This window comes from Chinchilla lanigera, unplaced genomic scaffold (assembly GCF_000276665.1).
Source record: "Chinchilla lanigera isolate Chin_1 unplaced genomic scaffold, ChiLan1.0 scaffold00050, whole genome shotgun sequence".
NCBI classification, from domain to species: domain Eukaryota; kingdom Metazoa; phylum Chordata; class Mammalia; order Rodentia; family Chinchillidae; genus Chinchilla; species Chinchilla lanigera.
In genome coordinates, this window is record NW_004955451.1 from 7,526,760 (window position 1) to 7,554,289 (window position 27,530).

The 27,530-nt window shown below is 36.6% G+C and overlaps 1 protein-coding gene across 4 annotated transcripts in view; it reads right to left on the reverse strand.

Annotated features, from left to right (window-relative positions):
* Stxbp4 (syntaxin binding protein 4) overlaps positions 1 to 27,530 on the reverse strand; it is a 172,406-nt gene that overhangs the window by 63,475 nt on the left and 81,401 nt on the right. For all 4 annotated transcript variants that reach the window (XM_013519379.1, XM_013519380.1, XM_005394087.2 and 1 more), the window contains 4 exons: positions 14,368 to 14,544; positions 7,691 to 7,807; positions 6,253 to 6,302; positions 3,820 to 3,953 (listed from right to left, as the gene is read on the reverse strand). In XM_013519379.1, coding sequence (XP_013374833.1) covers positions 3,820 to 3,953; positions 6,253 to 6,302; positions 7,691 to 7,807; positions 14,368 to 14,544 — 478 coding nt within the window. The remainder of the gene's footprint in view (positions 1 to 3,819; positions 3,954 to 6,252; positions 6,303 to 7,690; positions 7,808 to 14,367; positions 14,545 to 27,530) is intronic.

Genomic DNA, 27,530 nt, shown 5'->3' on the forward strand with positions numbered 1-27,530 from the left:
TATTCTCAGGGGTCCCGATACTGATTGAAAACCTCTATCCTGTCTTCACACTGTTTTACTAGAAGTAATAGAATAGAGTACAGTTTCTCACAGTGAGCAATAAACAACTGAAAGATAAGATGCTGAGGCAGACCTTAAGCCGCAGTTTCCTGCAATGACTGCATTCTAACTCAAAATCAGCACCCTGAAATGTTCAATATTAAGAAAAGCTCCCATCAACCGTATTTCCAAATGCACTCAAGCTGAACGAATCTTTAGACAAATAACTTAGCATAGAAAGGAAGTAAATTTATATTAATTGCTTTCCATAGTAATCATGTGGGAACAGCAGTAGCACTGACAGTGGAATAACAGCAAGAGTAACGTTCAAAAATGGGACCTGTTCTGTTCCTAGGGGTCTCTCTTAGGTATTTTACATGTATTTCATTCATCTTCCAATCTTGCCATTTAGATACTATGATCTCCGCTTTTTATATGAGAAAATAGGCTCACAGGCTAAGTAAGTTTTCAGTGAAGCTGAGTGAGCAACAGTGGTGCTTGGTGGGGCACATCTAGGGGGCACAGAAGAGCCAGGCGACATGGCTGGCACAGTTTCCTTGGCTAATTCTCCAGAGCTATCCGACGAAGGGAGGATGGCCACGTCTGCAATGGTGCAGAAAGCATCTGCGTTCCCTGTGAGAGGCGTTCTTAGGTTGGGGTTCATAAATAATACGAAAATTGATGTGAAATGTATGAAAATGCACGTTTTCATCAGATTTTAGTGGAGCCCATGATCCGGAAAGGGTCTGTCTTCCTAGATAGGCCGTAAAGCCTGGTTTTAAGCTGTAAGACCCAAGAAATCCTATACTTCAGATTTGTGAGGAAAAGCTATAATGTAACATCCTAGAGGACACTTGTATTACACAAAAGTGGATTCAGGAGGCTGAGGCAGGAGGATTGTTGCAAGCTCAAGACCAGCATGGGCTACAAAGCGAACTCAAGTCCAGCCTGAGCTGCATAGCGAGACCCTGTCTCAAAAGAAAAAAAGTGGAGGCAATTACCCAAGTGAATATTTCAAATTGTAACTTGAAATAACCATAGAGCCATAGCAAAGGAAATGGAGAGGGGCTTGTGGCTAAATTATCTCAGTGTCATACTTTTCTACTTCCCATTATACATGTAGAAAACCCCACTGCTTAAAGAAAAAGAAAAATGAGCCGAGCTTTACTGAATGATTAAACCTAAAAAGATATCTCTGATAAAGTTTTTTTTCTTTTTTTTTTTAAATACTGGTGAAATATGCCAACAGTAGCAATTGCATTTTAAACAAAAAGACAACAGAGAAACTATTTGTGAGTTTTAAACAGCAGGGGATGAAATGGGTAAAAAGTGCAGATGTAATTTTTCTCTTTCCTTTCAAAGAAGTTCTGCTGAATTTCAAATATTTCCTTTGAATAATCATGTTTGACAGATATAAAGGTTAATGTTAGCAAGGTAATTAAAATTAATGACGGCAATCCCCACTGGTTTATGTCTACGCAGGTGTTTCCCTCCACCGGCCCCATCACAACATAAGAATATTTGATACATGAAATTCTGAGCTTACATGTATTACTTTCATTCCCTCTAAGACCCACAGGATTGCTTTACATAATGAATTCTCATGGGTTTTTGACACATACATTGATTTTTAAAAATGTATTAGGTCATTCAAAATTTTACAAATTTACATATTGCAAAAAGTGAACAGATACTATTAGAGACATGGTTTCGAATCTTCTGGAACATATCTGTGAATTCAAAATTGCCCACAAGGTCTTTGAATGTTTTCCTACATCAAGTCAAGCTATTTATTACTCAGAACCATATTCAAAATGCATTATTTTGACAATTAGTAGATTTATCTACCTCCATCCATCCATCCATCCACACATCTACCCACCCATTTATCTTTATTTTAAATTTTTAAAAACATTTATTAGTCTATGCTGGCAGTATATAATGGTTACAGGTATCATGGGAAACTGGTATATGTACATAACACATCTTAATTCTTTTTACATGCCCTTTGCCTCTGCTCCTTCCTTTTCTTCCACTTCTTGGTTCTCTTCTCATTTGCAAAAGATCTATCTCCATTTCCTAATTTTGCTCTTTAAGTTATTAATACTTTGCGTTGCTCACGTAATACCAGGTGATATTTAAGCTTGCGTGTCTGACGTACTTACTTCACATTACATATGAGCTCACTAGACAGTCAATGGTGACATTAACGAAAGAAACAATGACAAAATATAGTATATATTCTACTAACATGTCATATACAATGGATACTTGTAGTGATGATATTCAGACATGACAACTAAGCTAACATATTTGACATGTACTAACTGTGTTCCCCCAAGATGATCACAAAAATGACTGTTGACAACATACTCTTCTATCCTGCGACCTTGCTACTTCCCCATCCTGGGGTGGGGCCTGAGCCCCTGTCTTAGTTATTTTTTTGGTTGCTGTTGGTGAGATAAAGTTAAAGGAGCAAAGGTTTATCTTGCTCACATTTCTGTACGATTTGTGTTGTTCAAAAAAATCTTCCTTTTAGTTACTTGAGCTTGGAAGATAACTTTACTTTCAGATAAACCTCAAATATTTTTTGCACAATTTTAATATACATTAACTTTTCCAGGGTTGTAACTACTAGGTAAACTGACAGAAAACCGTATTTTCTTTTGTTCAGAATTTACCAACAGTTGTTCACCATTATGGACAATCATAATATTGATGGCAATGTGCTTATGCTATTTACATCCAAATAACACTCGACATCAGTCTACAATCATATTTGTGGAGACTGTATGTGTAGGTGCAAGCACCTGAGAAATTATATCTTTTAGAATTGCTGTACTCAATAATTTACCTGTTCAAAAAATATTGTTTTATTATAAAGCACACTGCCCTAATTTTTCCCCAATGTACAGTTAGGACATGTTATTGATTTCTATAAATAACGGATACAGTTGGGAAAATTACCTATAATTTTTATTGCAGGATACTAAAGGGTATGTCAGTGGTTATAAAAAGGGAGTTGAAATACATGAAGAGCGCGAAGTCCCTGGGAGACAGGAGGAAGGAAAGATGCAAGTGTGGAATCATGTATGTTTTCCCAAAGGATTTCTGCCTGTTGGGACTCCGAAGTTGTAGAGCGTTGTTCCAGTGCTAACTCAAGGGGTATGTAGTGACAGATCCTATAGTTCTTTAAAAATATGTATTCTCTTGGCCCTAGATGAGGAGCAAATAACTGACCCAGCAGCTCTGCAGACGAGGGACCTGGTTCAGCTCTTCCTCAGCACTTTCATTAATAACCACGTCGACTGTCCCAGGATCTTTCCCTCGTCTTGCCTGACTGTGATCCTGCACCCAACCCGCCTCCCAAGTGGTTCTACTTAATGTGCTGTTTCAGCCATCTGTCTTTCACCTTTATTGTGTCTTGGGGTCTTCTTCTCAACTGGGCTATACTTTCATTCTTATTTTATTTGTTGGGTATAATTTGAAAATCCCTCAATGTTAATTCTACCCTTTCAGTTTTTCACCATTGCTAAAGATATATTTTTTATATTCATTCCATCTCAGTCAGGTGTTTTCAGTCAAAAGACACTTGAACAAGAAGAATAAATCAAATATTCTCCTCCTACAGTTGGTGCATGGAGATTTTTATTGATTAATTATCAGTTTTACTTTAGGCAAACCAACATACTTAATGAAATTAAATGGAAAGACTTGGAATTTTCTTTTGTTTTGTGAAGTGAATTATGAAAAAAAGGGGGAAAATTCAAGAGAACTTACAATCCGTATCAAGTATGGCACGAACAGACTTTACGAGCTCCTTAGATTCCAGGGCCAGTGTTGCTGAGATGTTTCGGCTGTTCCTTCCCAGCGGTGTAAGGGATGTCTGAGAAGCTAGCATGGCTCTTCTTTCACTGTGTGGGCAATGAAACAAACTTAAAAGTATTACATAACAAACATTGTCTGCCTTTGCTACATCTGAGTTTGTATGTATTATAAATTTGTAAGAAAATTTTCTATTTCTAGGAAAAGCACATTTTTTTTTTTTTTTTAAATTTTGAGACAAGGTCTCACTGTGCAATTCAGATTATCCTTGAACTTTCCATGTAGCCTGGGCGGGCCTGGAAGTTGTGTCACTCCTCCTGCCTCAGCCTCCAGTACTGGGATTATAGGCATGCACCATGCCCGGCTAGGAAAAGTATATTCTTATAGCCACAGATGAAATAATTTACATAAAACAGTACTTCTGCCTTCAAGTCTTTATTATATAGTAGATAGGAATATTTTAAAAATCAGGTTGACTTTCATATACAGGGAGAAAGTAACCAAAGAGTGGCCTCTCTCCTTTGTTGGGCTTATTTTTTTGTTTGTTTGTTTTTTGTCTTTTTGAGACACAGTCCCGATATGCAGCTCAGGCTGGCCTTGAGCTCACTTTGTAGCCCAGGCTGGTCTCAAACTCACAACGATCCTCCTGCCTCAGCCTCCCCAGTGCTGGGATTATACGCATGTGCCACCATGCCTGACTGTTGGGCTTATTTTGTAAATGTGTGAGTTTTGCTAACATGGGATTGCCTTTTTTTGTTTTCTTTTGTAAAAATTCAATTTAAGTATATAAACACAAATTTGCTAAAGAGACATTTACTATTATTAATAAATTCAATATTTACATTCATTCCTGAAATTACCTCTTGAACTCTTCCATTTATTACCCCAACTCTAAATGGCTTACAGCACTTATATCACTTAAAAAAACAGTCAGATATCATCTGAAATGAATACATTCGGATATAATTAAAAACACAAGGCTTTGCCTAAAAAGCCATTATATTAAAATTTATACCTGAAAAGAAAAGGTGAGTTTACACTGATTATAAAATCATTGATTATAATCCACTGGCTTAAGCACAATGGTTAACTTACAAGGAGAAACCGAAGAGTAAATTCTCAAATTAAAAGACACAGACTTGCCTGCAGTATCTGTACAGAAGACACAGTACATTAAGAAGCCTGAACCACATTATGTTAGTGTTTTAACTTTTCAAGACGGGGTGAAAAGTTGCTTAACAAAGCTTTTTAAAATTGCTTTTTTCCCAGTGGGTAGTTTATAACAAGAGCAGGCCCAGGCTTTTAAATGCTTTCCTTAACAGTGACTTCTACTGATTTAGTACCATATTTCTTATAATTAGGCAGAGTAAAACAAAACCTTGGAGAGTGGTGATGTGGGGACACACTTAACTCATGCAAGGGAAATGTGACTACTTTGAGATCCCTACTGAACACAGTAATTATGGACTTCATATAATTATGTCATAAGCAGAATGAATAACAACAGATTCCATCATTATAAGAAATAAAACATTACATTAAAATGAGCTTAAATGCAAACAACTGTAGATATGATTCTATTTTTTTTAAAGCTAATGAACACTTAAGATATCTTCACTTATTTTCTTTATTAAAATGTGTGTTCATAGTAAAGGGTAATTTTCCTATATTTCTGCAAGTAATACCACTAGTACAAGACGTTTAGAACCAGTTGCAGTTATTACAAGTTGAGGGGGACAGCTACTTCGAAAATGTACGATCAGGAATGTCTCACTTGTATGTCTTTCATCATGTGTCAGAAAAACCATAAGTTTGTGCTTTGGAATAAATATTATTTGTGTTCGTATAGTTCTGAGGAAGAAACGTGGCATCTGAAACATTATGACTAATAAGGAAATCAAGGTGCATTTGCCAAATATATTCCTTTTATTTATAGCTACTAAATTATGAAAATGAAAGAAGCTGATTGCATCAATACGTTTTACAAACTTCTGTTTGACATAAGAACTCATTTCCTGGATTAAGGCTGACCCGTAGCAGCACACCTGTGATCACTAACAATTACTCACACACTGGATGCTTAAACAACTTCAACTTCATCTCATTTTTACAGAATTTTTGATAAGACAGGATAGGTAATTTCTACCTCAATTTCAGAATACAAGTTTACAATGATTGGTTCAATATTTTCAGGAATTTCTTTAACAGTGATCAGACCAAAACCAGTATGTCCTTGTACTTATTTTCAAGATATTAAAGAATGCCATCTAATGGTAATTATGTAGCATCTTAAAACCATTTAAGAGACTTCTAGTATTTTGCTCACAATTTTTAGAGGGATAATTTAATTAGTGACATATTCTGCAGAAAGTAGTTAAATATTCTTACCTTAAATTTGATAAAGCAGCAGAATTATCAGAAAGTACTTCTTGAATAGTCTAGCAACCAACAAAATGGAGGAGACATGTAAGTTGGACACTTTTTAAAAAGTCTTTTCTTGCATAATTAATATTTTCAAAGTCCCTCTTTGTTGAGCAAACAAACACTTCTGTTACGTGGGGGAATAAATTATTCTAACATGTATCTTCACTCAGAAATATAATAGCTATAAAAATTTCTCTATAAGTATTTATCAAATCATGTTTATATAGTATAAGTACTTTTAGAAAAGTACTCATTTTTTTTTTTTTTTTTTTTCTCCGGTACCGGGAACTGAACTCACGACTTTGCGCTTGCCAGGCAGGCGCTTTTGCCGCTGAGCTAAATCCCCAGCCCCTAGAAAAGTACTCATTAAGACATAGTGTATATTTGGGAACATGTTACTGTGTCTCAATTATTTCTCTCTCTTTTTTTTTTTTCTGGTACCAGGAATCGAACTCATGACCTTGCGCTTGCCAGGCAGGCGCTGTGCCACTGAGCTAAATTCCCAGCCCCCTCAATTATTTCTCTTAACAATCTATATAATGTTAGCCAATCTTTTCATTACTGAGGCAAGTCTAAATCTGACTATAAGTCAGCATTGCTGTTTTGAGACCAGAAAATGTATCTATGCCACCAATCACAACCTTAGTTATCTACATCAGTTGCTTGTACATTTCTTAAAAATGGCCATAATACATTACACAGTCATACCTTATTATCTGTGGGGGATTGGTTTCAAGTACCCAAGAATAAGAAAACCACAGATCCTCAAGACCCTTCTAAAAATGGCATAGTACATCTGCAAATAACCTATGTATATTCCCCTGTGAACTTGAAATCATTTCTAGATTATTATATAATACAATGTAAATACTATGGAAAGCTGTTATACTGTAAGTTTACTCAATTATCACAAGAAAAAAAATCTGTACATGCTTAGTACAGAAGCAAGCATTGTACACGTAACTATTTACCATACAAATGAGTAGTGGTAAGTCAGTGCTGGGGAGAGACCAAGAAGCTGTGAAAGTAGGGGTGGCTACCTATCACTTCATTTGTGTGGATTCAGGTAGTGCCTAGTGGGTAATAAATTCAAATGTTGCTTCTTGGAACTTTCTTGATTTTTTTTTTTTTTTTTTTTGTATGAAGTATTGAACCTAAAGCTGTTGTACTGAGCAAAGTTTTTGAGACAGGGTCTTGATAAACTGAAAAATTGCTCAGACCGGCTCAAACTTGTGATGCTCTGGCCTCTGCCTCCCCAAGTAGTAGACTTACAGGTGTTCATCAGCATAACTGGCTACTTTCTGGAATTCATTCGTTCCAGGATAGTCTGGATCAGTGATCGGCTGAATCCAAGATGTGGAATCCAAAGAGAGAGTGGGCCAAACATAACAGAAAAACTTACCTCGACAAAACGAAGAAGCTTTTCAGTGGATGCCTCCAAAGTTTTTCGAGCAATTTCTGATTTCCGCAGTTGGCAGTCAAGTACTATGATTCTTTTTCTTAAATCCTGAACACTTTCCTAGAACGAGGTATCAAAGTAGCATCTCACACATATCTTTGATTTTACATTATCGTTTCCTATTTTCAGTTTTCACAAACTTCTATTGAGTACTACCACTTCTTTTATTTGCTCTCTTACTATACATCTCTTCTGGTTCTGTCTGTGGGACGCACTGCATAGTGAAAAGTTATTCTGTGTAGGATGCTGCAAGTTTTATGAGATATGCTGCACGTGACTGTTAGCAGATGATAACAGAAACTCTTACCAGTGTCACACAAGTAAAAACACTGGACACACACATATATACTATATATGATACAACATTATATATACATATACATAATATATTACAATATAAAACTGAGCTAGCAGGGAAGTGAAAGAATTCCTCGGAGGCACAGGGCAGCAATGTAGAGAGAACCCACAGGGGTGAGAGAATACTGAAGCATAATTTGCTGTGAGGGTGATGTGATGCTGATCCCTGGGGGCCTGCAGTTTCGGGTTTTATCAGGCACAAAGAACAAGCAGCAGAACTTTAAAGGGTGAACTTGGAGGAAACAGTCTTCATAGAAATAAGCAGCGATTTGTTTTTAATTCCAGTGAGTGAGAAAAATAAGAGTCTCTCCTGAATAATTCCTAACCACAAGGCTGTACTCATACAGGTTTGGGGCCTGATTTTATAATACCTCAGGGGGCCTGAAAATCCATGAGCTAAAAATTTAGTTTAAATTGGTCCTAGAATAGTAAAAACAAAAGAAAAACTCTTCTGGAGAGCTGTTTACTAAACTCAGATCTCAAAGAATTCGCAAATATAACATGTCAGTAGAACATGATCTCACAATAAAAAAAAAACACCACTAAACACGTGAAGAAATAAGCTCCATGAGTGAAAGTTAAAAGAAAACTAGATTGTGCCTTGCATGGTGGTACACAATGGAATCCCAGTGCTTCTGAGGCTGAGTCAGGAGAATCGCAAGATTGAGCCTGGTCAACTTAGCTACTTAGTGAAACTTTATGTCAAAAAAAAAAAAAAAAGGCTGGGATATATAGTTCATTGTGTAGGACCTGGGTTCAATTCCCCAGTACCATAAAAAGCCAAAACCAAAACTACCACCACAGCAGAAACAATACAGGATCAGAACTGTGAAGACAGCAGGTATTAGTGTGATCAGATATACAATATAGAGTAATTATGTTTAACATTGTTATGGCTTATATAACAAAGCCTCACATGCTCATAGCTGGAACATTTAAGGGGTGGCTGGATCATGAGTGTGTGATGCTGAATTACAGTGTGTGACACTGTGATTAAGGCTGTTTTGTAACTAAACTGGTTTAGCATAGTTCTAGGTATGGATAATGGAAGGCTCATCCTGGATGTGGGTGGTACAAATCAATAAGCCAGTAGCCTGGATGGAACAGAAAGGGAAAGATGGAAGGCAGACTGCTTGCTGCCTCCTACCTAGCCTGTAATGGACTGCTTTTCCTCTGCCATGCCATTTTGCCTTGGAGCCTGCTGACTATGACTGAAACATCAATAAATTGTGAGGTGAAATAAATCTTTCCTTCTTTAACTTGAGTATTGGGTATTGTGTCTTAGCAATAAGAAAAGATAGTATGTTTTAAAAATTAAGAAGGAATTACAATTATAGTAAAAGGACAAGAAAGCTATCTAAATGGACCCAGATGACATTAAAATAAAGGGGAAAAATAAAAATGTAGTCAAATTTAGAACCTTGATATATCGGCTTAGCATTCAATTAGATACAGCTGAAAAGAGAATGAGTAAACTGGAAGGCAAAGGTAAAGAAACTTCTTTAGATGAATAGAAAGACAAAAACTGAAATATAAATGGAGAAGTGGTCAGGAGAAAACAGCTACAAGATCTATTATATTTACAGTCTGAGTTACACAAGTGCCACTAGAAAGAATAAAACAGGATTAACAGCTTAGGTTTTTCTAGAAATGGCAAAAGACACTATTCCTCAGACCAGGATGCTCAAGGAATCCTTAATGGCATAAATTAAAATAAATCAGCACATGACTCATTGCGGTCAAAATGCTGAACATCAAAGCCAAAGAGATCCCAAAATCATATACAAGAAAAGAGATTGCAAACAAAGGACAAACTGACAGCTGACATTTCAGCCATGAAATAAAAACAATGAATGAATTTAAATGTTGACTTTAACATTTTCTATGTAGTTGAAATATATTTCAAGAATAAGAGTTGTATCAAGGGGCTGGGGATTTAGCTCAGAGGCAAAGCGCCTGCCTGGCAAGCACAAGGTCGTGAGTTCAGTTCCCGGTACCAGAGAAAAACCAAAAAAAAAAAAAAAAACACAGAGTTTAAAAAAAAAAAAAAGAGTTGTATCAAGACGTTTTACAGATAAATGGAGAATGTATCAACAGATCTTCATTATATGAATTTTTAAATGACATATATCAGAAAGAAAGGAATTGATCCTAGCAAAAAAGTCTGAGATGTAAGGAAGAATGCTGAACATAGAAAATGGTAAACATAAAGTCAATCTAAAAAAATTCTGCCTGAGCAACTTAGTGACTTAATGAGACCCTGTCTCAAAATAAAAATTAAATAAAATAAAAAAGGCGTGGAATATTAGCTTGGTGCAAAAGTCATGGGCTCAATCCGCAGGACCACCACCAAGCACAAAACAAAAAACAAAACAAAAGGCAATAATATAAAAAGACAAGAAAACTAAAATACTAACAAAAAATATAATTTGAAGAGGTGGGGATGATTACATACATATTCCAAAGCACTTAAAATGTTTAGAAGGGGGAAAGTCACTAATTAATTTTACAACTGGTTAAATGTTAAAATTTCTAGGATAATCATTAAAAAAATAGAAGTTCAAAACCAGAACAGAGAAATGTATATAATTACAGAGTAGGACTCAGGAGAAATCTGAATCCATTAAAAAAGCAATAAATAAAATAGTAACTAGGATACATGAAGCAAACAAAACATACAAAATACGAGGGTAGAAAGGAAGCTAGATGCTTTAATAAAAAAAGTATAAATGGAAAAATCTTTCTAAATACCAATCAAAACCTAATAAATTGTGGGAAAAGTTCAGATATGTGTTTACCATAAATATAATTAAAATATAAGGATACTGAAAAGTTCAAATAGATAAAAAATACATAGGATGAAAAAACACCAACCAAAGGAAAGTTGTGTGACTATTTGAAATTAGTCAAAAATAGACAGTAAAGAGAAAAGAAGATTGCTAAATAAGAGTCCTGACATTTTCATAAAAGGAAGACATAATTCCAAGCCTGAATGCATCTAAAAACATTACTTCAAAGTGCATAAAGAAAAAAATTCAAAAACAAACCACAAGGGAAATTTTTTGAACATAGTAACCAACGGCTCAAGCAGACAAAGAAATGAATATAAATAGAGCAGGAATAATCCCCTAATGTTCCTTCTAATGGAGTACACAGAACAAGAACATCCAACAACTGCAGAATTCTTTTCTAATTCAATTTGAGCTTCCATAGTCACTAATAGTAGGCCATGAAGCAAACATCAACAAATTTTGAGGAGTGGTTTTCTGTAAACTACATTTTCTGGCCACAGTGCAATTAATCTTTTTGTGCCACAATGGTGTTCACAAATAAAGATAGTCATAAATATGTAAGTTCTTGCCAAATTAACTGATATATTCAATGAAATTACAGTGAAAATTCCAATTTTTTTCGTTTGGTGGGCTTAATATCTGAGTCTAAAGTAGTAAAAGAAAAAAGGGTCATATAGTCAGCATATTTTTAAAGAAAAAGAAACAGGCAGTAGGACTAGATATCAAGATTCATTTTAAAAGATGTACTAAACAACACATTGTGTTTTTCACAGAGGAATGTATATGGACCATTGAAAGACTAGAGATCCACATACATATAAAACCTTGATATAGGATAGAGCTGGTTTGCTGATCAACTAGGAAAGAACAGGCTTTTCAATAAATGGTGATATGACGATTATTCATGTGGAATGAAGAAATAATGAAAAAAGCTATCCCCACTTTATACACTGCCACAAAATCAACTGCAGAAAGACTGAAACTTTAAAACTTTTGGAAGCAAAAATAAAAGAAATTCTTTACATCTCTGGAGAGAAGAAGAATTTCTAAAGAGACACACAAGGGAAAAAAATGAGTTTTGACTGTATGAAAATTAAGAACTCATCTATTTCAGCACAGAAAGAAAATGCAAGCCACACATTTGGAAGAGTAATTTTGTGATATATAACCTAAGAAGGGATTAGTAAGTAACTAGAATCACTGACACACTTGTATAAAAAAAATTAACCCAATGGAAAAATAGCCAAAAAGACACAAAAGGTCATTTCACAGAGAAACACAAATGCCTAAGAAATACACAAATATATGCTTAATTAAGTATTAGGGATTGGGGAGTAAAGCTCCAGTTTATAGCATTGAGGATATATTTCAATCAAGGCTGACTTCAAATTAATAAGCTGATGTCACTAAAAATGGAGATCATGCAATCACCCCCATCTCAAAGTCATTAGTAGCCAGGAAAATTCATATAACACTTACGACACCTATCAGTCTCATAAAAATGAAAAGTAAAATAAAACAAAGGGTTGGCAAAGTGTTGGGTAAATGGTACTTCTCATTCATTACTGACGGGAGTAGAAATTGGCTTAACCACTTTCAAACATAATTAGCCATTTCCTTGGAGTTGAAAACTTGAAAAAGTTGACCAATTATCCAACCTAGCAATTCTACTGGCAGGTAACCACTACACATGTGGAGCAGGAGACATGCACCAAAATGTCTTCAGCAGCAGGAAGTATAATAGAAGAGAACAGAAGTAACTAGAATGCCCACTGAATGCAGAATGAATAAATATAGTATATCTATGCAGTAGTGTACAAAGAAGGAGTTAAAAGACATGAGCTAGCTGCAAACTTCAAATAGATGAATTTAAAAACACAAAATATTGAGTAAAAAAAGGCAGAATGGCACATATAGTATATTTCTATTTATATAAATTTGACTAACAGACAAAAGTAAATACTATATGTTTTCAGGGATATATACATATATTTAAAATTTTTAAATTATCAAAAAAACGAAAACACTAAAACCAAAGAAGTGTTTACCTCCAGGGACAAGGAAGAAAATGTAACTGGTGAGGGACATTGTGGATCGTTAAGGGTATTTTGCAATATTTTATTTCTTAAGTTAGAGGTGAATTAAAAAAAACCCTCAAACAAATAAGGAAATAGATAAGAGAAAACTGTAATGAATAATAAAAGCATGATTATAAAAACAATCTGATCTTTTAATATTTTGGTAATTCCTAAAATGTTTTCATAATCAGGCTCAAGTTACACGAAACAGTCACACCTCATTTTTCAGAATGTGAATTCTGGATCAAAAAACAATGCACGCATGTGACAGTCATAAGTGTTAGTACTTTCTCAGTATGACTTGCCCTGCGCTTGTGCTATTGTCAAAGGGAGACCGGAACTTCAGCCTTCTTATGGAACTGGTTTAAGTAAACAGATGCAAGAAGTATGCTAGAGACTCTTTAGAGCTAAATAAAAAGAGTTTTAGATTATTTTCCTAAATTTTGCTTTTCTAAAACTGGTTTTATTCTCAGTTGGCATATTTGCAGAATTTAATTCTTTGATATGCTTAATCAAATATTCATAAATTATACAGATTCACTCTATGTTCTCTTGAAAGCTGACCGGTTTAGAGGTACACTCATGTTTATAGCTGAACAACTATGGGAAGTTACATCTATTTCAGTTTATTCATTTTCTCGTCGTACTTCACTGAATTAAGAATATATGTCGGGGCTGGGGATTTAGCTCAGCGGCAAAAGTGCCTGCCTGGCAAGCGCAAGGTCATGAGTTCGGTTCCTGGTACCAGAGAAAAACAAAAAAAACAAAAAAAAAACAAAAGAATATATGTCTACTATAGTTTTTGGATGCTATTCAATGAATATAGTATGTACAATGTAAAAAAAAATCACATAAAATTATCTGCATAAAGAAAAAATCACACTGCCTTCTTACAATCATTCAGTAGTTTGCTATTGAAATTAAGAATCTTCTACTAGAGCCTAATTTAGTGTACTCTATATTAAGAAAAAATTCAAATTTGGTTTCTTCCCATTAATTATTTCCAACCTTGGGCAAAGATTATTCCTCGAGTGCTCTAATCAAAGAATAAAACACATCCCTTCTTCCTGCAGTGAGCAAGTTCAGAAATGAAAAAGAAAACTGATGCAATCAATTCAATGTTAAATAGTTACAGGATTTAGTGCCTGAACTGGACTACACTGACCAACGACCCAAATAAATTTGGGGCGCCCTGTTCTTCGCTCCTGCAGCTCTCTGGATAAAGGCAGGCTCACAACCTTCACATCGCCTCCTCAGGACACATCATCCTATCAGTGAATAGAAGACAAACACTGACCTAGTTTAGAAGTGCAGATGAAAAGAAAATGAAAACAGAAGACATGACAACGGCGAGGAAACCATGGTAACGAGAAGAGAAGACTGTTTTGCTTACTTTATTTTGGTCAGAATAATCAGCAAGCTGAGCCTTCAGCTCTGTAATCTCGGCCTCTAGCAGACGGATCACTTCTTCGTAGTCCATTTCCATTCCGTGCGCCTGCCTCTGAGCAGCTTCGGCAAGATGAATCCGAGTTCGCAGAGCTCTCGTTTCTTCAACTACAGCTTTGGATTCCTAAGCAGATCAAAATTAATATTGTTGAAAGGAAAACACACAAAAAAATAGTTCAGGGGTCCTCACACAATGTTACAGTTGCAAAATAGCATGCACATGCTCCTTCCTCCACTTGGAAATGAATCTTCATGTTACTTTAACATGCGGACTAGCGGCCTGATCTGGCTTTGTTCTTTGCTAATTTCTTGGAAATACTTCATTGTGGCATTTCTCACTTCACACACCTAACATCTGCAAAAACAAGCTAAGTTGTAGGGATTTAGAAACAGAAAACAGAACTGGTTCAAAGAAGAGAACAGGCTACATCAAAACTCAAGTAGGTAGCAACCATATATTTCAGGGAGGCTTCTGAAGTTTCACCAGTTGCTTCCAAGCACTGCACAATGTTGTGGGCTGCTTTGCGGACCAACCCAGGAGCCAGAGCTTATTCCTGGACATGTCTGTTAATTCTTGCTTTGGGTTTAAGCCAAAAAAAGTGGAAGGTAGCAGGAAAATATACAGCCAAATCTGTAGGAACCACGGTGTATGAGACAATTATGAAATACATATTCTGTCTGAAGTGCTTCATCTATGTTATTTGAGAAACATTAAGGGAAAGGCATTATGAAAAACTCATACGTAACCAGAGACTTAGAGAAGTTATATAACCTACTCAAGGAGCCATGTCCATAGTGGTGCTTGAATTTGAACGCAGCTCTGCTTGACTCACATTAATGTTCTTCTTTCATTATTTTATCCTGCCTTTAAAAGACAAAATAGGGGCTGGGGATTTAGCTCAGCGGCACAGTGCCTGCCTGGCAAGCGCAAGGTCGAGAGTTTGATTCCGGGTACCGGTAAAAAGCCAAAAAGAGAAAGAAAAAATAAAAATATCCTGCATACTAGCTCTATTTTCCACGTCAGCAAAAGGTTAGGGTGGGCCAAACCCCTTGCTCTCTCAAAATGTAACTTGCTTGCTGGATGTGGTGATGCACACCTGTAATCCCAGCACTCAGGAGTCTGAGGGAGGAGGATTGCTGTAAGTCTGAGGCCAGCATGGGCTACACAGTGAGCTCAAGGCCAGCCTGAACTGCAAAGCAAGATCCTGTCTCAAAAAAAAAAAAATCAGAATGAAACTTGCTGCTGAGTCAAAGACAGTCTCTTAGGACACCAGTATAATTTAATATGGCAGTTATACTGTATTCTATTTTTTGTCTTTATTTGATGCAGAAATATCTCCACTCTGCAATGGAATTTTCTGCTCCAATTGCCACAGCTAATATTAAACTAGGGCTATTTTAATTTTCCTGGAGATGTTATGGGGCACTTGCATTTATTTGAGCCTAAATATATTGGATGTATCAAGAAGGTTAGGCAAATGGACATGTTCTTTATTGTTTTAGGTTTGATATTTCTACATAATTTTTTTAAGTTTTATTTAAAAAATGAAACAAAATTTCATAACAAAATAAGGGAATAACAATAGTTAACACACTGTGTATTGTTATCTGCAAAACAGTTACTCAGAGTTCAAGAGTAAGACATGGACAATAAACATTCTCTCTCTCTTTTTTTTTGTGGTACCGGAAATTGAACTCATGACCTCGTGCTTTCCAGGAAAGCGCTATGTTGCTGAGCTATGTCCCCAGCCCCAACATTCTCTCTTACAAAGAAGAAACTGATATTAGCAGAAAACTTTTTTCTCAATGAACTAAGAGAAAGTGGGAGTATTAGTGAAACAAATTAGCATGTATTTAATTTTTTTTAAAAATGGAGATTCGAACTTTTTCCTATTTCCTATTTATGTCTTCCATTTTGTTCTTTGTTCATAAATATATAGGGTTCCTGATATAAGATAAATTATGCAATGCTTACACTTGGGTGTCTGATTTATTTCAGTTAACATTACGTTCTCAAGTTGTATACATTTATCTACAAATGCCTCAAGTTTATCTTTCTTTATGGCAGAATAGTACTCTATTGTGTATAAATAGCAAATTTTCCTTATCTATTCACCTATTATGGACATATACACTTTTTCCAAGATCTAGGTATTAGAAACTGTGCTGCTATAAACACAGGTTTGCCTGTATCCCTTTAATATGATAAATTTTATTCTTTTGGGAAGATACTTAAATGTGGGACAGCTGAGCCAAATGAAATTCTACTTTTAGGTTTTTGAAGAATCTCCACACTGATATCCAAGGTGGTTGTACTACTTTACATTCCTACTAACAATGCAGAAGGGTGTTTTCCCCCACATCCTCACCACCAGCATTTGTTATTATCAGAATTTTTTGATGATAGCCATATTTTCTGGTGTAAGATGACATATAGCATAATTTGCATTTCTCTAAGGGCCAGCAATGTTGAACATTTTTTCATATATTTATTAACCATTTTCATTTCTTCTTCTGAGGAGCATCTAGGGTTATCCATTTTGTTGATTGGGTCTTTTACATGGTGGAATGTTTTTCTTTTTTTTGAGATTTTTATACATTTTAGATGATAGTTCTCTGAGGAGTAGGTGGCAAAAAATTTTTCTCATTCTGTAGGTCATCTCTTCACTCTTTTGGTTGTTTCCTTTGCTGTGAAGAAGCTTTTGAATTTGGTAAGATCCTATTTATTGATTCTTGGTATTATTTCTTGACCACTGGGGCTCTGTTCAAAAAAGTCTTTGTTTCTGCCTTTGTCTTCAAGAGTTGAACTGATTTTATCTTCCAGCAGATTCAGTATTTTCTGTTTTAATATTTAAATCTTTGATCCATTTTGATATTAGTGCAATACATGGTGAATTATATATAGGTCTAGACTCAATCTTCCAGATGTGAATATCCAAATTTTGCAGCACCATTTATTAAAGAGACTATCTTTTCCAGCAGTGTATATTTCGGCCCTTTTGTCAATGATCAAACAGATGTATGTGTCTGTGGTTGGTTCTGCTTCCTCTGTTTTGTTCCACTGATCCACATCCCTCTTTTTTAGGCCAGTACTAGGCTATTTAAATCACCATGGCTTTATGGCATAACTTCCAAGCCTGGGATTGTGATGTCATGGGCTTTGCTATTATTTTCCAGGATTACTTTTGGTATTCTGAGTTTATTCTTTTTCCATATGAGTTTTAGGACTGTTTTCTCTACCTGTGAGAAATGCTATTGGCAATTACATTAAATCTATGTATCAAGGAAGTACAGCCATTTTGTTTATATTGGTTCTACGTAACGAGGCCCAGAAGATAGCTTTTTATTTTCTGATTTCATTCTCAATTTTCTTTTTCAGAGTGATATAATTATCACTGTAGGAGCCTTTCACTTCCTTGGTTAGGTGAATCCCTAAGCACAGTAAAATTTGGATTGTGAATAACTTATTCTGCAAGTGTTCCACAAAACTAAAAAACATTTCTAATACACTTTAACTTGATAAAAGACTGATGTCTTGTAATACAATTACTATGTGATGCCAAGTACCACATGTTCACAACCGAGTCAACGGTTCTTCTCTCTTACTGCAGGACTGTGGGTGATTGTCTCCCAACAGCAAGAGGTTATAGAGGAGTTCTTGTCTGCAGAGGAGACAAAGGTGGAGCAGTTGCTTACTTCAAATGAGATTAGGGAAATGTGGGGAACAAAATCTGCGAAACAGCACAAAATTGGGAAGAAAAGTATCACCCAAATAAGGCTGTAGCAGGGTGAATGATGAATGATGAATTTAATGACAATATGATATCACATTTCCATAAAATCTTCAAAAAGAGGCAAAGCATCATTGAAGAGATTCCTTGTCACATTTGAAAAAACAAAAAACAAGAAAAAAGAAAGAAAAAACAAGATTCCATTGAGCCAAGAGACAGCAGTGACTCCATTAGTGATAGTGACAATCGTTCTGCACAATAACCCTCCTCTCTCGTCTCCCTCACACCAGCCACGCAGGTTTACAAAGGTTAGTGGGGGTTAATTTATTACTCTACTTTGTATTTTCTTTATTACTTTGCATCATCTTACAGTATTGTAATTTTATATGAATATTCTGGGTTGTGGAACAAATCATCTGAGTTTCCATAATTTCTTATGGAGAAATTTGCTTTCATATACAGTACACGTGTTTTAAATTATAAGCATGTTTCCAAAACAAATTATACTTGTCAACCAAGGTTTTACCATATTTTCTTTGATGGTACAATGAATGGTATTGTTTTTCTAATTTCTTATTTAGTAAATTAATTAACAGTGCATAGGAATGTGATTGATTTCTGTGTTTATTTTATACTCTGCTATGTGACTGAATTTGGTTATTAATTCTTGGAGCACTTTGGTGAAGTTTTTTGGGTCTTGTAAATAAATGATCGTGTCATTTGCAAATAATGATACTCTGACTTTGACCTTTTCTAAATACATCTTTTATATCTTTCTCTTGATTTCTTTGGCTTAGGTTTGGAGGACTACGTTGAACAGAAGTGGTGATAATGGACATCTTTATCTTGGTCCTGATTTTAGGAGGAAAGCTGTTGGTTTATCCTCATTTAATATGATGTTGGCAACAGGCTAGCCATAAATGGCTTCTATCAGATTGAGATAAAGTCCTTCTATACCTATGTTATTCAGTTTTTCTTTTATCATGAATAATGGATGCTGGAGTTTGTCAAAGATTTTTTTCTGTACCTATTGAGATGATGTGATTTTTGTTACTGTTGTATGTGATGAATAATAACATCTGTTGATTTGCACATCTTAAACCATCTTTGAATCCTTGGGGTGAAGCATACTTTGTCATGGAGTATGACCTTTTTGATGATTTGCTGCATTCTGTTTGCCAGTATCATGTTGAGGATTTTTTTGTTTATCAAAGAGAGATTGGCTTGCAGTTCTCTTTTTTAGTTGGACCTTCACCTGGTTTAGGGATTGGGGTAATGTTAGCTTCTAAGAATGATTTTGAAAGTACTCTTTTCCTATTGAGTTCATTAAAGAATTTGAGGAATATCAGCAAGAGATTTTTCCTGAAGTTCCTATAGACTTTAGCTGTGAATCCATCATATCTTGGGCTTTACTGGAAGTGTTTTTATTACTGCTTCACTTGCACTGCCCATTATTGGGTTGCTCAAGATTTTTTTGTCTTCTGTGTTCAGTTTTGGTAATTTTTATGTACCTAGGAATCTGTCCATCTTTGGTGAGCTCTCTAATTTTCAACATAAAGTAGTTACTAATGATTTTCTTGATTTTGGCAGGTCTATTCTGATTTCATCTTTTTCATTTCTAATTGCATTGATTTGCGTCTTTCCTTTTCTGTGTGAGGGGTAAGATTGACTAAGGCTTTGTCTGTTTTGTTTATTCTTTCAAAGAACCAGCTCATCTATTCATTGATTTTGTTGTATTTTTGTTTTGTTTGTTTCCAATTCATTGATTTTTCATCTGATCTTTTAGAATTTTCTTTTTTTGTAGAAGCTATGCCTTGGATTGTTGTTGTTTTTCCTGGACTTTGAGAAGCATCAATATGTTATTTGCTTGAGCTCATTCTGTTTGTCTGTTGTGAACATTCACAGCTATAAATTTCCCCGATAAGACCACTTCTGGTATGTTGTACTGGCATACTGCTGGATTTTGTTTTTAATTCTAGGAATTGTCCCATTTTTCCTTAATTTCCTCTGTGATCCATTGATTATTCAAGTGTGTTAATTTCCATATGTTTGCAAAATTTCTCTGGTTTCCTTTGCTATTGAATTTTAAAAGGTGAAAGATTTACATGATCTGAAGAGAAACTAGAGTGTTGCCATTTATTTTTAGCTTTATTGCACAGTGATTTGATAATATGCATGGTAAAAGTTCAATTTTTTGCATTTACTTTGGCATGCTTTATTAGTTCATATGTGGTTTATTTCAGAAAAAGTACCATGTGCTGTAGTAGAATACTCTATATATATTTGTTAAATCCATTTGTTTAAAGGTTTGGTTCAACTCTGATATTTCTCAGTTCATTTTTTGTTTAGTTTGTCTATTCCTGATAGTGGAATATTGAGGACCCCCAGTATAACTGTATTGATGTTTATTTGCTCTTTTTTAGTCTACTAGTGTTTGTTTTATGAAGTTGGGTGTATCATGGTTTGGTGCGTATATGTTCATAATTGTTATCTCTTGCTGTTCAGTGGTTCTGTTAAACAATGTGTAATATTTTTCTTTCCCTCTTTTGGTCAGTTTTGGCTTGAAGTCCACTTTTCCTGAAAAGATAGCTACTCCTGCTTGTTTTGGGGTGTCTATTACATGGGCTATTTCTTTCCATTCTTTAATTTTCAGTCTGTGATTTTCTTTTTGTGTTAAATGTACCTGTTGTATACAGCATACTGCTGGAGTTTGTGTTCTGATCCACTCCAATAATCTGTGTCTCTTGACTGGCAAATTGATATAGTTTACATTGATATAGTTATAATTAATAGGTATTGACATTTCTGTCATTATATTATTCTCCTTTTGCTGCTTTGCTTTCTTTCTCTTCTACTTAATTGCTAGCCCTACCTGGTGCATTCATCATATTGGAGCTTTTGGCACTGTTATCTTCATTGTTTGCTCTACTGGATACCCTTGAGAATTTTTTGTAGTGTTGATTTGGTGGTCATAAAGTTCTTTAGATTCTTCTGTTTACCATTGAAATAATTTATTTCCCCATCAATCTTGAAAGATAATTTTACAGAATATAACAGTCTACGCTGTAAGTTTTTTTTTTTTTAAACTCTGAAACACTTCATTCTAAGCTTTGCTTGCTGTCAAGGTATACATTGAGAAGTCTGCTGTAATTCTGAGGCGTTTCCCTTTATAGGTGATTCAGTACTTTTCTTTAGCAGCCTTTAAGATTCTGTTCTTGTGCTAGATTTCTGGTATTTTAATTAGTACATGATGAGTGTTTTTTTCTTTTTTTCTGGATCATGGCTTTTTTGGGTTCTATGTGCATCACTTATCTGTATGCTAAATTCTTTTTCCACATCTGAAAAGGTTTCGACTTCTATAAAGTTTTTAATGCCATTTGTGTTGTTTTATGATTTTTTACTAATTCCAATTACTCTTATATTAGTCTTCTTTGAGTCATTTGGAAGCTGTTGGATTGACTTTCCATATTATTTGGTTTTTGCATTGACTGTAGCCCCATACTCTAGATCTAACAGTCTGTCTTCACACTGGTCATTTCTGCTGCCTATACTTTCAACTGTATTTTTAATCTCCTTGCTTTGTGTTTGGAATTTTTTAAAAATGGATTCCCATTCTTTTCTATGCTGGGCATTCAAGTTTTGCATCTCTTTCTTTAGCTCCACTAGATTTTTACTAGTGTGTTCTCTAGATTTGTGGATCATTTGCTTCATTAGGGTCATTATCTGATTAGTTATATTTTCTTTAAATTCACAAAGGCCCTTATTGAACTGTTTTACCTCCACTGATACACTTTCAGACCTTTCTGCTGTGTGGCTTATGATTTCTTCCCCCTTTATGCCCCTGGACCAATTTTGGGGTAGTTGGGAGTTTCTGGGGGCATTTTACAGCCTTCTCTTTCCATGTTTCTAATTTTTTGTTTGTTTTTTTGTGCTGGCATTTTTGGCTTCTTTGGCCCAGTGAGCTGGCCCTGAAGGTAAACCAGGTATTTGTATACAAAGAAAACCAATGGATAGAACCAACCATATTACCTTGGGTATAGTAGTAAAATCAGTGACAATGGTATCAAATATCAACTGAATGCTAAAAAAAAAAAACAAAAAACAACCCCCCCTCAAAAAAAAAAAAAAAACCCTAAGAACCACTCACAAACTATCCTTAACCAGAGAAAAGAGTTCTATGATTTTAGTGAAGACACTTAGGCCACCCACCATCATATACAGGCCCCACGATCTTCCTGGACTGAGCCCAAGCCTTCCAGAGGATCCCAAGAGATCTCTGTTTAGCTCTCACCCTCTTAGCCTGTCTCCCATGACTCTGTCTCACCAGGTCTCTGTGGCAGGGTAACACTGCAGTCCTGGAGCTAACTTCCTCTCCTGGGTGTTGGTCGCATCTTCAGTAAGGTCAGTCTGTTGGTTGTCGCTTCTGCTGCCCTGTGCTAAGGAGAATGTAGGGGCAGAGCTGCTAGGATTTGGTACTTTGGCTGTTGTCTTCTTGTCCCTCATGTGCATCACACAAGGGCCTGGGGCTGGTGATGGCAACAAGGGATATAGGACCTCTCTCCTGCCTCCCACATGGCTTTCACGGTGCATGAAGCTGGTGGTGGCGGCAGGGCACACAGTATCTTCTGTTCCTGCCTCCCATGTGAGTTATGCAGGGTCTGGGCCTAGCAGCAGGGCACAGGGCACAGGGTTCATCTCTGCTTCTGTCTCCTGCATGGGTTATGCAGGGCCTAGGGCTGCTGGTGGTCCTGGCAGGGGTGTGGGTTGCAGCTCCTCAGGTTGGTCACGTGGGGCCTGAAGCTGGAGGCTGCATGAGTAGCAGTGGGACATGCAAGTCCTCGCTGTCCCTGCTTCCTCAAGAGACTGCATGGGGCCTCCATGGGCATGTTGTTAGGAGTCATTTTTTCAATTAAACGTTTACTGTTTATTAAGTACTTTTTATATGTCAGGTTGGGGATAGGCATTGAACAGTGCGGACAGAAAGACCACCCTTTCAAGCCTTTAGAATATGATCCCTAGTTTGGAGAGACAGACAGGAAACTAGGGATTATCAGTGAAGAGCTCAATAAGGAGACATCTGATCAGACACACACAAAGGGATGGGCCCATGATTTCCCAGGAAGGAGCCTTCTGAGCAAACAGAACTTTGTGCAAGGCCCTCCGATGATTACATTTTGCACCTTCAGAGAACAGCGAAAACTCTGGTGGGGCAGAGATAGCTGGTGGTAGGTGACGCGGAGAAGAAACAGTACTTATGTAGTGAAAACACAAAGAGGTAAACTATAGCTACCTTTTTCTCCAGCTTGGGTTAGAACATCAGGTATGACTTACATACATGGAGGAAGAAAGATATATTAGACAAAACAACACAGCAAAACCAAAACCTGCAACGTGGAGAAAAGAAAAGAGGCAAGAAGAAAGAGGGCATTTGAGAAATAATGTCAGATGGATTTTGATTGCTCTAGAGGCTTCCTAAAGGGGATAACGTTTTGTTTTTTAAAAAAAGGCTGGGAGAAGAGGAAGGGATAAGGTCAGGTTCAGGTAGAAATGACGTGACAGGCAACGGAGCGAGTGTGGGGACTTCTGAGTAGACAAAGATACGAGAAAGTGCTTTGAAAAGCTACAACTGGCAGGAAGGTACAGGGGGCGGGGAGCAAGCCCAACAGCTGCCTTGTATACTGTTGATCCAAAGAACATTATTCCCTTCTTTCTGAAAGTAATTGACTTAACAACAGAAAGATGCTTTTCAGAAGAACTAGCTGGGGAAAAGAGGGGCACCAACCCAGCTCCCCCACATCTGTCAGTTCGGTTCAGGTGCTTGAGAGAGTCACTAGTGACGCAGTTGGGTCACCTTCACACCAGACCGTTGTTGCGCACACAGGAGGCAAGGGCTTCACACAACAGCCCTGCTCTAAATGTCTTATGTGTCACCTCAGCTAATCCGTGCGCTGTGATGTGAGGTACGTCTATAATTAACCTCATTTTACAGATAAGACACCAAAGCACGGAAAGGTTAAGTAAGTTGCTCAGAATCACAAACCCAATAAGTGACAGGGTTGTGATCTGAACCCACGCAGGCTAGTTACAAAGTTCCTGTTCTTGGTTCACATTTCCATACAGAAAATGCGTTTTAAACAGTCACTTGCAGGTGACAGTATCATGAACACCAACCCTGCATTAGCTTAGGATTGTGGCCATCACAATAGAGGAACACATCTGAGGTTGCAACACGGCTCCCCATTTTCCATTCAATAATTTTTTCTTTTTAAAGCCTTTGCAGTGAAAGAGGAAGGGCAGAAAGTTCACTATAGCTGCAATGAAGAATAACTAATTTGATGATTTGTCTCCTTCACACTCATTTCATGCAGCTTTTATTCCTCTATAAAAACAGCACTTTTATTTTTGTTCAAAGAATGCTAGTTAATTAAATGAAGAACCTGTGCAGAATTTATAAGGCCATTATCGGGCACTGATGGTAATACAGTGTGAAAAGATGGGTAGTAGAAGATGCAGAGGTTTTGATGCTGAATGAATTCACGCTATTTCTTTTGTACATATATAACTGTCAGGCTGGTGAATGTGACCCCTTAGCAAAGTTCTAGCCCAATTCCCACTGAATGGCTGTTTAAAAGATTAGTGCATTGAAATGACAACTCTTAGAGGAGGCAGGAAAGAAAAGATAACAGCAGTGTGCCGGATTTAGCAATACAGGATCACATCAATCCATTTTCTCTTTTCCTCCCAGGCTGTCCCCTAATAAATAACTGTAAAGCCCACTATGTCAGTAACTTTGAGCCAGAAATTTCCCAGTACCTCCCAGTACCCAACATATGTATCTGAAATCCCCATCAGGGCACATGCTGCAGTCAGTTGACAGATGTACTTTCTATGAGGTAGTTGACAGATGTACTTTCTATGAGGTAGTTTAATCAAATCAAGGAAGTTGGATGATAAAAGAAAAACTGTAACAATTTTAAAAATCAACATAATTGCTATGTTGCTGTTGTTTTTTGTTTTTCTTCCAGTACCAGGAATCGAACTCACGACCTTGCGCTTGCCAGGCAGGCGCTGTGCCGCTGAGCTAAATCCCCAGCCCCCATAATTGCTATGATTTCTAATACTAACATGAGCCAATGTAACTGAAGGGAAACCTGATTATGAAATAAAATGTCTGACATAATTTTCTTGTTGGTGACACTGAGGAAATGCCTTCAGCTCACTGTAAAATGAGGTTTTTCGACCTCTTAATGTCTTAATGTATCTTCAAGGAAGATCACACCAAATCCTTCCTTGAAAAGATAATTCAAGCTAATGAAAATCTTTGTAGGATACAAACACTGTACTTTGGTCTTAGCTCTATGACTGCACTGGGGTTAAGGACAGTGTAGGTGTGTTTTTCAATATACAGCTGGTTTTCCCCAAAGGGAATGTGATCTAGAATTTAAAAACATGGGGTCCAGGGCGCAGCTCAGTGGTAGAATGCTTGCTTACCATAAAAACAAAAAACAAACAAAAAAAACCAAAAATACAGAGACTTTGGATGAGACCTGTCTAGGTCGGTAACTTGGATCTGTGATCCTCCAACCCCATGTTCTGGCTGTATAATTCTCTAAAACTCAGTCTGTTCATTTGTATAATAAGAACTAACATCTGTCTTAGAAACTCAAAAACAACTCGTACAAAGGGGTTAAAGAAACTATTAAAGGCTTGGAATAGTTCTTTGTACCCCTTTCCTCTTTACTACCTTGGAAATATATATTTATATATGTATACCCACCTAAGTGATAAAAAAGTCTGACTGGATAATTTATTAATAATTTTCCTTAGGCAGCCAATTAGTAATCCTGACTCTTGAACTTTAGAGAAGTTGTTTGGAAATGTAATTTGCACGTCTTTTTTAATGTTAGCAAAACATTATGCAAAACTCTTTCCTCCCTAGTTAGAAGTTGTAACGGCTCCCTGAAGTAGAAGGAAAAAGCGTTCTCTGCAGTTGCACATTTGTAATTAGGCTAGCACTTCCCCGTCACTAACCTTAGGTTCTGTAATTTTCACGCTAATCAGTAAATCTTGCAAATGTCAATGGCTGACAGGAGAAAACAGGAGACTGCAAAGAGATATATATGTTTTAGTGCAATGTAACTCATGCCACCAAGCCCTAAAGAATACTTCTCTTATCAGCTTCCGACATCCACTCGCTGGAGAAACCTTCCTTGGTCTTGGTCCTGTTACAGCTTGTGAAAGAGATTTAGGGCTACTGCAGGAGCAAGGCTGCTGTATAAGAAGTGTTTAAAAACAAGTTCCATTTAGCGTCCTCCACTTACATATCTGGTGTATTAAAATACGTGTATCTCTCCAAGAATGATTTCAAAGTGGTGTGCAGACATATTTATGAATGAGTTTACACCTCGCCCCGTACGCATGGATGCATTTGGGGAAGAAGGTGAATCCGCAGAACTTTTTACACACCTCTGATAGGTGGTCTCTCCTTCCTCACTCTCCACCATGTACACAGCAAGCTCACTTCTCCACCTCCTTTCCTAACCAGTTGTTCAGCACTATGAAGTCTTCTTCGGGGATGTAATTCGCAGCCATTCGTAATTTCCATTCTGACCGTCACCATACTGATTCATGGCTTTACTACCTCACGCTTAGATACCATGAGAATTGCATAAATAATTACTGGCCTACTGTGTTCCTCACTGTGTGCTGCATGCTTCTGAAGGACTGATTTTCCTAAAATAAACTGTTCAAGTTCCACCTTAGGTAACAAACCTCAGTACATGGAACATGAAAAATGGTACATAAAATATGTCCTCACTTAAAGTGCCCCATGACCTGTTCTAAATTCACCTTCCCAGCTCCAATACATTCCCCCTTATGTGAGTGCCATATCCAAGTACATTAACTTACTGTATTTCTCAGCCTAAACCCTTTCCACTTCTTTTGGTCATCTCGTTCTACTAGGAGTACTCCGTTCCCTTAGCCAGTTCTCAACTGCTCCCCAAAGTCTACCTCAGATTTCGCCTTCTCTATTCTCTGTAGACCACTTAGGTGTAAATAGTATTTCTCTTTTTTTGGTCTTTTGCAGTATCTGTTGCCTGTATTTGAATACACGCTACTTAATGTCCTGTTATCCTCAACAGTCATTAAAATATTTTATTGCCTGACTTTTTAATATTAAATAGTCTTGACTGCCCAAATTAGAACACAAGCTGCCTGAGAATAAAAATCAGGCAGTCCACTCAGCCTAAAAATGAGACATAACTGAGTTGACAAACTGTGAAAACGGCTATTCCATTATTTTCTATATAATAATTGCCTTGGGGAATTTATGAAACAAGAAGCTTTCATAGGAAATTCCGTCACAGAAGATTTCAAT